Source organism: Rutidosis leptorrhynchoides, chromosome 3 (genome assembly GCF_046630445.1).
Source record: "Rutidosis leptorrhynchoides isolate AG116_Rl617_1_P2 chromosome 3, CSIRO_AGI_Rlap_v1, whole genome shotgun sequence".
In the NCBI taxonomy this organism is placed as follows: Eukaryota; Viridiplantae; Streptophyta; class Magnoliopsida; order Asterales; family Asteraceae; genus Rutidosis; species Rutidosis leptorrhynchoides.
This window is the reverse complement of record NC_092335.1, coordinates 434,975,840-434,986,746: the sequence shown is the minus strand read 5'-3', so window position 1 is coordinate 434,986,746 and position 10,907 is coordinate 434,975,840. Positions and strand designations below refer to the sequence as shown.

Here is a 10,907-nt window from a genome sequence, read left to right as displayed (position 1 = left end):
TCGTCTTAGTAAAACCAGAATGCATGACTTGTTTCTGGACTTATGAATTACGTGTCTTTATTTCCTTTGCTGAACAACTTGCATATTAACTAGATTTATCTTCAAAACTGTCCTGTATCATAGTGTACTATATTTCATGTTATATGTAATATAGCGAAGTTGTAAGTTTGAAGAATATTTGTATGTGATATATTATTATAATCAGTTTTTCATATGGAATTGTAGTAGTTGAATTGTATATTAGCTACTAAGTATGAACTTAACGGGTAGGTAGTACCCGAATTTAAACTTATAAAATGCTAATATGAAGAAAAAGCTTTTATAAATGAGTTCATATTATGCTACGAGATACTATTGACTACTCTTAATATTCTGTATGATTAAATTGTTTCATTTGACTATTTTGAAGGAAATGGCACCGACTACTCGACACACCTTGAATATGAGCGAAGAGGAATTTCGTGCCTTTCTTGCTTCAAACATAGCCGCAGTACAGGCCGCGCTATATACCAAAAATAACTCTGAATCTAGCAATACAGCTACAGGCGCAAGAAATCGTGTAGGATGCTCCTACAAGGAATTCACTGCCTGCAAACCTTCAGAATTTGATGGGACCGAAGGATCAATCGGATTGAAATGATGGACCGAGAAAGTTGAATCGGTGTTTGCCATAAGTAAGTGTGCTGAAGGAGACAAAGTAAAGTACGCTATGCATACCTTCACAGGTATTGCGTTAACATGGTGGAATACCTATCTAGAGCAAGTGGGACAAGATGCTGCTTACGCGCTACCGTGGTCAGCATTCAAGCACTTGATGAACGAGAAGTACCGTCCCAGAACCGAGGTCAATAAGCTCAAGTCAGAACTTAGAGGGTTACGAACACAGGGATTCGATATTACTTCGCACGAAAGATGATTCACAGAATTGTGCCTATTGTGTCCGAGAGAGTTCGAAGATGAGGAAGAGAAGATCGACGCGTTTGTGAAAGGGTTACCGGAGAGAATCCAAGAAGATATAAGTTCACACGAGCCTGCCTCCATACAAAAGGCATGTAGAATGGCTCACAAACTAGTGAACCAGATTGAGGGAAGAATTAAAGAACAGGCGGTCGAAGAGGCCAACGTGAAGTTAGTCAAAAGAAAGTGGGAGGAAAACGGTGATAAGAGTCACCAAAACAACAACAACTATCCCAATAATCGCAACATCAATCGCAACTACAACAAACGGCACAACAACAACAACAACAACAACAACAACAACAACAACAACAACAACAACTACAACAATCATCCCAACAACAATAACAACCGCAACAATAATAATAACAACAACAACAATCAGAAGCAGCTATGCCAAAGGTGTGAAAAGTATCACTCAGGGTTCTGCACCAAATTTTACAACAAGTGTAAAAGAAATGGTCATAGCGCGGTAAAGTGTGAGGTCTACGGACCAGGGGTTAACAGAACGAAAGGAACAAATGGTGTCGGAACGAGTAATGGCGGAGCAAGTAGTGTCGGAGCAAGTTATGCCAATGTAGTTTGTTATAAATGTGGAAAACCGGGCCACATTATTAGAAATTGCCCGAACTAGGAGAACACGAATGGATAAGGCCGCGGAAGAGTTTTCAATATTAATGCGGCAGAGGCACAAGAAGACCCGGAGCTTGTTACGGGTACGTTTCTTATTGAAAATAAATCTGCTTACATTTTATTTGATTCGGGTGCGGATAGAACCTATATGAGTAGAGATTTTTGTGCTAAATTAAGTTGTCCATTGATGCCATTGGATAGTAAATTTTTACTCGAATTAGCAAACGGTAAATTAATTTCAGCAGATTATATATGCCGGAATCGAGAAATTAAACTGGGTAGCGAAATATTTAAGATTGATTTGATACCAGTAGAGTTAGGGAGTTTTGATGTAATAGTTGGCATGGACTGGCTGAAGGAGATGAAAGCAGAGATCGTATGTTACAAAAATGCAATTTGCATTGTACGAGAAGAAGGAGAACCCTTAATGGTGTACGGAGAAAAGGGCAACACGAAGCTACATCTTATTATTAATTTGAAGGCACAAAAACTAATAAAAAAAGGTTGCTATACTGTTCTAGCACACGTCGATAAAGTACAAACTGAAGAAAAGAGCATCAATGATGTTCCCGTCGCAAAAGAATTTCCCGATGTATTTTTGAAAGAATTACCGGGACTACCTCCACATCGATCTGTTGAATTTCAAATAGATCTTGTACCAGGACCTGCACCAATAGCTCGTGCTCCTTACAGACTCGCACTCAGCGAGATGAAAGAACTGCAAAGCCAACTACAAGAACTATTAGAACGTGGTTTCATTTAACCAAGCACATCACCATGGGGAGCTCCTATTTTGTTTGTCAAGAAGAAGGATGGTACATTTAGGTTGTGTATTGACTACAGAGAGTTGAATAAACTTACCATCAAAAACCGTTATCCACTGCCGAGAATTGACGACTTATTTGATCAACTACAAGGCTCGTCAGTTTATTCGAAAATCAATTTACGTTCTGGATATCATCAAATGCGAGTAAAGGAGGATGATATTCTAAAAACTGCTTTTAGGACGCGTTATGGTCATTACGAATTTATGGTTATGCCGTTTGGATTGACTAACGCACCAGCTGTGTTCATGGACCTTATGAACCGAGTGTGTGGGCCATATCTTGACAAGTTTGTCATTGTTTTCATCGATGACATACTTATTTACTCAAAGAATGATCAAGAGCACGAAGAACATTTGAGAAAAGTGCTACAAGTATTGAGGAAAGAAAAACTGTACGCTAAGTTTTCAAAGTGTGCATTTTGGTTGGAAGAAGTTCAATTCCTCGGTCACATAGTGAACAAAGAAGGTATCCAGGTGGACCCGGCAAAGATCGAAACCGTTAAAAAGTGGGAAACCCCAAAAACTCCAAAGCATATACGTCAATTTTTAGGATTGGCTGGTTACTACAGAAGATTCATCCAAAATTTCTCCAAAATAGCAAAACCCTTGACTGCATTAACGCATAAAGGGAAGAAATTTGAATGGAAGGATGAACAAGAGAAGGCATTTTAGTTATTAAAGAAAAAGCTAACTACGGCACCTATATTGTCATTGCCTGAAGGGAATGATGATTTTGTGATTTATTGTGACGCATCAAAGCAAGGTCTCGGTTGTGTATTAATGCAACGAACGAAGGTGATTGCTTATGCGTCTAGACAATTGAAGATTCACAAGCAAAATTATACAACTCACTGTTTGGAATTGGGTGCTGTTATTTTTGCATTAAAGACTTGGAGGCATTATTTATATGGGGTCAAAAGTATTATATATACCGACCACAAAAGTCTCCAACATATATTTAATCAGAAGCAACTGAATATGAGACAACGCAGGTGGATTGAACTGTTGAATGATTATGATTTTGAGATTCGATACCACCCGGGAAAGGCGAATGTGGTAGCCGAAGCTTTGAGTAGAAAGGACAGAGAACCTATACGGGTAAAAGCTATGAATATAATTATTCGTACTAACCTTACTACTCAAATAAAGGAGGCGCAACAGGGGGTTGTAAAAGAAGGAAAGTTGAAGAATGAGATACCCAAAGGATCAGAGAAACATATTAATATTCGGGAAGACGGAACCCGATATAGGGCTGATAGAATTTGGGTACCAAGGTTTGGAGATGTAAGAGAAATGAAACTTAAAGAAGCACATAAAACCAGATATTCAATACATCCCGGAGCGGGGAAGATGTATAAAGATCTCAATAAACACTTTTGGTGGCCGGGTAAAAAAGCCGATATTGCTAAATATGTAGGAGAATGTTTAACGTGTTCTAATGTCAAAGATGAACATCAGAAACCATCAGGTCTACTACAACAACCTGAAATCCCGGAATGGAAATGGGAAAACATTACCATGGATTTCATTACTAAGTTGCCAAGGACTGCAAGTGGTTATGATACTATTTGGGTAATAGTTGATCATCTCACCAAGTCAGCACACTTCCTGCCAATGAGAGAAGATGACAAAATGGAGAAGTTGGCGAGATTGTATTTTAAGGAGGTTGTCTCCATACATGGAATACCCGTCTCTATTATCTCTGATAGGGATGGTAGATTTGTTTCAAGGTTCTGGCAGACATTGCAACAAGCATTGGGGACTCGTCTAGACATGAGTACTACCTATCATCCACAAACTGATGGGCAGAGCGAAAGGACGGTACAAATGCTTGAAGACATGCTACGAGCATGTGTTATTGATTTCGGAAACAGTTGGGATCGACACCTACCGTTAGCAGAATTTTCCTACAACAACAGTTATCATTCTAGTATTGAGATGGCGCCGTTTGAGGCACTTTATGGTAGAAAGTGCAGGTCTCCGATTTGTTGAAATGAAGTGGGGGATAGATAGATTACGGGTCCGGAGATAATACAAGAAACTACCGAGAAAATCATCCAAATTCAACAACGATTGAAAACCGCCCAGAGTCGACAAAAGAGCTACGCGGACAGTAAAAGAAAAGATATAGAGTTTGAAATTGGAGAAATGGTCATGCTTAAGGTTTCACCTTGGAAAGGCGTTGTTCGATTTGGTAAACGGGGGAAACTAAATCCAAGGTACATTGGACCATTCAAGATTATAGATCGTGTCGGACCAGTAGCTTACCAACTGGAGCTACCTCAACAACTCACGGCTGTACATAACACTTTCCACGTCTCGAATTTGAAGAAATTTTTTGCTAAAGAAGATCTCACTATTCCATTGGACGAAATCCAAATTAATGAAAAATTTCAATTCATTGAAGAACCCGTCGAAATAATGGATCGTGAGGTTAAGAGACTTAAGCAAAACAATATACCGATTGTTAAGGTTCGATGGAATGCTCGTAGAGGACCCGAGTTCACCTGGGAGCGTGAAGATCAGATGAAGAAGAAATACCCGCATCTATTTCCAGAAGATTCGTCAACACCTTTAACAGCTTAAAATTTCGGGACGAAATTTATTTAACGGGTAGGTACTGTAGTGACCCGAACTTTTCCATGTTTATATATATTAATTGAGATTGATATTTACATGACTAAATGTTTCCAAAGTTTTAAGCAATCAAACTTGTTAAGACTTGATTAATTGAAATAGGTTTCATATAGACAATTGATCACCCAAGTTGACCGGCGATTCACGAACGTTACAAAATTGTAAAAACTACATGTTGTGGTATATATAGACATATATATATGGTTAACATAAGATTATGATGAGTAAGTATCTCACTAAATATATTAACAATGTGTGATATACATAAGAAATGAGATTACTAAGTTAAGAAACTCGAAATGATATATATAACGATTATCGTTATGATAACGTCTACTAAATACATATGTATCATATTAAGATATTGATACACTATTTTAACATGATAAAATGATATTTAAATATATCATTAAATGTGTTAACAATGAACTACATATGTAAAAACAAGACTACTAACTCAAGAATTACGAAACGAGACTTATATGTAACGATTATCGTTGTAACGATATTTTAATGTATATATTATATTAAAAGATATTCATACATCATAATATGATGGTAATATAATAATTTAACATCTCATTTGATATAATAAACATTGGGTTAACAACATTAATTGAGATCGTTAACTTAAAGGTTTCAAAACAACACTTACATGTAACGACTAACGAAGACTTAACGACTCCATTAGAATTTATATACATTTTGTGTTTTGATATGTATTCTTACACTTTTGAAAGACTTCAAGACACATATCAAAGTACTTCTACTTAACAAAAATGCTTACAATTACATCCTCGTTCAATTTCATCAACAATTCTACTCATATGCACCCGTATTCGTACTCGTACAACACACAGCTTTTAGATGTATGTACTATTGGTATATACACTCTAATTATCAGCTCTTAGCAGCTCATGTAAGTCACCTAACACATGTAGGAACCATCATTTGGTAACTAGCATGAAATATCTCATAAAATTACAAAAATATGAGTAATCATTCATGACTTATTTACATGAAAACAAAATTACATATCCTTTATATCTAATCCATATACCAATGACCAAAAACACCTATAAACACTTTAATTCTTCAATTTTCTTCATCTAATTGATCTCTCTCAAGTTCCATCTTCAAGTTCTAAGTGTTCTTCATAAATTCCATAAGTATAGTTTCATAAAAATCAAGAATACTTCCAAGTTTGCAAGTCTACTTCCAAGCTTTCTAATTCATTCCAAGTAATCATCTAAGATCAAGGAACCTTTGTTATTTACAGTAGGTTATCTTTCTAATTCAAGGTAATATTCATATTCAAACTTTGATTCAATTTCTACAACTATAACAATCTTATTTCGAGTGAAAATCTTACTTGAACTGTTTTCGTGTCATGATTTTGCTTCAAGAACTTTCAAGCCATCCAAGGATCCTTTAAAGCTAGATCCATTTTTCTCATTTCCAGTAGTTTTATCCAGAAAACTTGAGGTAGTAATGATGTTCATAACATCATTCGATTCATACATATAAAGCTATCTTATTCGAAGGTTTAAACTTGAAATCACTAGAACATAGTTTAGTTAATTCTAAACTTGTTCGCAAACAAAAGTTAATCCTACTAACTTGACTTTTAAAATCAACTAAAAACATGTTCTATATCTATATGATATGCTAACTTAATGATTTAAAACCAAAAAACACGAAAAACACCGTAAAACCGGATATACGCCGTTGTAGTAACACCGCGGGCTGTTTTGGGTTAGTTAATTAAAAATTATGATAAATTTTGATTTAAAAGTTGTTCTTCTGGGAAAATGATTTTTCATAAGAACATGAAACTATATTCAAAAATCTTGGTTAAACTCAAAGTGAAAGTATGTTTTTCAAAATGGTCATCAAGATGTCGTTCTTTCGACGGAAATGACTACCTCTTTAGTAATTGACATGTAACTTAAATTTCTGACAATAAACCTATACTTTTTCTGTTTGGATTCTTAAATTAGAGTTCAATATGAAACCATAGCAATTTGATTCACTCAAAACGGATTTAAAATGAAGAAGTTATGGGTAAAACAAGATTGGATATTTTTGATCTTTTTAGCTACGGGAAATGTTTAACAAATCTATACAAATCATATCCTAGCTAACTTATATTGTATTATACATGTATTCTAATATATTATGTAATCTTGGGATACCATAGACACGTATGTAAATGTTTTGACATATCATATTGACCCATGTATATATATTATTTGGAACAACCATAGACACTCTATATGCAGTAATGTTGGAGTTAGATATACAGGGTTGAGGTTGATTCCAAAAATATATATACTTTGAGTTGTGATCTAGCCTGAGACGCATATACACTGGGTCGTGGATTGATTCAAGATAATATATATCGATTTATTTCTGTACATCTAACTGTGGACAACTAGTTGTAGGTTACTAACGAGGACAGCTGACTTAATACACTCAAATCTTTAAAACATAATAAAAATGGTTGTAATTATATTTTGATCATACTTTGATATATATGTACATATTTGTATAGGTTCGTGAATCGATCCGTGGCCAAGTCTTATTTTCGAGGAAGGAAATATCTGTGAAAGTGAGTTATAGTCCCACTTTTAAAATCTAATATTTTTGGGATGAGAATACATGCAGGTTTTATAAATGATTTACAAAATAGACACAAGTACATGAAACTACATTCTATTGTTGAATTATCGAAATCGAATATGCCCCTTTTTATTAAGAATTATCAAAATCGAATATGCCGATTTTTATTAAGTCTGGTAATCTAAGAATTAGGGAACAGACACCCTAATTGACGCGAATCCTAAAGATAGATCTATTGGGCCTAACAAACCCCATCCAAAATACCGGATGCTTTAGTACTTCGAAATTTATATCATATCCGAAGGGTGTCCCGGAATGATGGGGATATTCTTATGTATGCATCTTGTTAATGTCGGTTACCAGGTGTTCACCGTATGAATTATTTTTATCTCTATGTATGGGATGTGTATTGAAATATGAAATCTTGTGGTCTATTGTTACGATTTGATATATATAGGTTAAACCTATAACTCACCAACATTTTTGTTGACGTTTAAAGCATGTTTATTCTCAGGTGAATATTAAGAGCTTCCGCTGTTGCATACTAAAATAAGGACAAGATTTGGAGTCCATGTTTGTATGATATTGTGTAAAAACTGCATTCAAGAAACATATGTCGATGTAATATATTTCTATTGTAAACCATTATGTAATGGTCGTGTGTAAACAGTATATTTTAGATTATCATTATTTGATAATCTACGTAATATTTTTAAAACCTTTATTGATAAAATAAAGGTTATGGTTGTTTTAAAAATGAATGCAGTCTTTGAAAAACGTCTCATATAGAGGTCAAAACCTCGCAACGAAATCAATTAATATGGAACGTTTATAATCAATATGATCGGGACATTTCAGAACATAGCTTACAGTGGTTATTAATTACGTAGCGTTGCACGGACAGAATTTCGACTTACAAAACCTTAAAACATTTCTTACAATAACCCAATTATTATTAATCTTAAATTAAACTTAAAATTATAAATATAAATATATATAATTTGATCAGAGGAAAGAAAGGAAAAAGATGTGTATGTTTCGTCCAATTCGTTGCCTTTTTATAGCACCTGACCAGCAAATTGCTGCCATGCGATCGCATGGAAATTGTGCTTCCAGGCCATGCGATCGCATGGCCCTCTATGACAGCTAACATTGATTTGTTTTCTTCTTTGCCGACGTTTTATTTAAATATATATATAATATATATAATTTATATTAATTATATATATATTATATTATACTCTTGTGCATAGTTGACTTGTAATTTTAGCTCCGTTGACTTGCGCGTTGATGCTCGGTTTATGTCCCGGTTCCGGATTTTCGAACGTCCTTTCGTACGCGTAGATATCTTTTACTTTGCGTTCTGTGACTTGTACTCTTGTAATTTTTAGACGTTTCTCATCAATAAATTGAACCACTTGGATTGTATTTTGTACATTTGAGCTTTTTGGTCATTTGTGTCTTCAAATCGTCGTTTTCTTCTTTTGTCTTCGCACTTACTTATTTAAACGAATATTACTTGAAAATAGAACAATTGCAACTGAAAACTTTACATATTGGAAGGATATTGTGCCTAAATATATGTTCATTTGGAGCACTATCAGATCTACTGAAAACCCTAATTTTGAAAAATTAGGGTTAGGGTTTGTTCATCTTGTCTGATATTGATGTACTGGTGTTTGATTGTCTTCCACTGCTACTTAGTTTCTGTATTCTTCTACAAATTAGAGTTTTCACTCTAATAGGGGAGTCTCGTGTTTATTCGTGCTTTATTATACCTAGACCAGATCTCTATGCCCAACTCTTGCTCTAGATCCTTGAGATCTATGAATACCTGATCAAGCGTAGATTGATCTTGACCTTTATTTGTTAATCATCTTTACAGGTTTCCTGGCAAGTAGCCAGTCTTTTGTGGTTTGTTTCTTTTCCTTACAGGTGACTGAACCGTGAATTTTTTGTGGTTTTATGTGCTAATTGTCTTAATCATGTGCTAGTTTCTTTGTGTTCTACTTGTTATTTGATTTATTATTTTCTTACTTGTTTGTTTCTTCTGTGTTTTTATTATGGCTGGTGATGATGATGGTAGTTCTTCTGTAACTTTGGTTAATAAATTAGATTTTGGTGATCCTCTGTATCTGCATGCTAGAGATACTACTGGAACTGCACTTGTGTCAATTAAATTGAAAGGAACTGAAAATTATAGTGTTTGGAGCAGAGCTATGCTTCTTACTTTAAATACTAAAAATAAAAAGGGATTTATTGATGGAACTTGTAAAAGAAGTGATTATGAAAAGGATGAAGTTTTGTTAAATTAATGGGATAGATGTAATTCTGTGGTGTTAACATGGATACTTACATCTATTTCAGATGAATTGTATTTGGGACAAATCTTTTCTAATAATTATGTTATTGTCTGGCAAGAACTCAAAGAAACTTATGATAAAATTGATGGTTCAATTACATTTAATTTACATAAGCAAATCAATTCATTGACACAAGGAGGTTCTAGTGTTTCTGAATATTATCATAAGCTAAATACTTTGTGGAAACAATTTGATGCTCTTGTTAAATTGCCTAAATGTGTTTGTACTGCTAATGCTGATTTTGTTAAACACAACAATGTAATGAAATTTATGCAGTTTCTTATGGGACTTGATGAGGTTTACCAGCCAATAAGAAGTAATCTTCTTATGACTGATCCCCTTCCCAATGTTAAAACTGCTTTTGCAGTTATTTCAAGGGAAGAGTCTCATAGGAATTTTTCTGGACATACTGTTGGTTAAAAGTCTCAAAGTTCTGCTTTTGTTGCTAAGACACCTAATAATGTTAATGGAAACAACAACTTCAATAGACCTAATAATATGAATAATACAAATCAATTTAAGAGGTCTGGAACTGGAAGGGGTCTTAATGCAAATTATAAGTGTACTAAGTGTGGTATGATTGGTCACACTGTGGATAGATGTTTTGAAGTTATTGGATATCCTCCTGGCTATATAAGAAAACCATTTAATCAGTGTGCTCCAAAATTTACTGCTAATAATAACAATTGTGTTTCTGATAATGCTAATGCTACTACTAGTAGTTCTCCTTTTACTGTTGATCAGATTTCAAAGTTAATGAGTCTCATTAATGATAAAGACAAAGGGAATTCTACTGCTGCTCTTAATGCTAATATGTCAGGTAGTTTTTGGAATAATAGCAGTAAATTTAACTCAAATTTTGAAAAATT

At 34.5% G+C, this 10,907-nt stretch overlaps 1 protein-coding gene across 1 annotated transcript; it reads left to right on the top strand.

The window, feature by feature from the left end:
• The first annotated feature begins 9,738 nt into the window (after positions 1-9,738).
• On the top strand, positions 9,739-10,458 carry LOC139901485 (uncharacterized). Its single transcript, XM_071884194.1, has 2 exons — positions 9,739-9,946; positions 10,043-10,458. Exons 1-2 carry the CDS (start codon positions 9,739-9,741, stop codon positions 10,456-10,458), a joined length of 624 nt encoding a protein of 207 aa, XP_071740295.1.
• Positions 10,459-10,907: the final 449 nt, after the last annotated feature.

Bases quoted from the DNA above. Each gene is read 5' to 3' on its own strand.
- LOC139901485 (XM_071884194.1), top strand. From the start codon at position 9,739: ATGGCTGGTGATGATGATGGTAGTTCTTCTGTAACTTTGGTTAATAAA. The intron at 9,947-10,042 runs GTAAAAGAAGTG...CATCTATTTCAG, and splicing joins GGGATTTATTGATGGAACTT to ATGAATTGTATTTGGGACAA.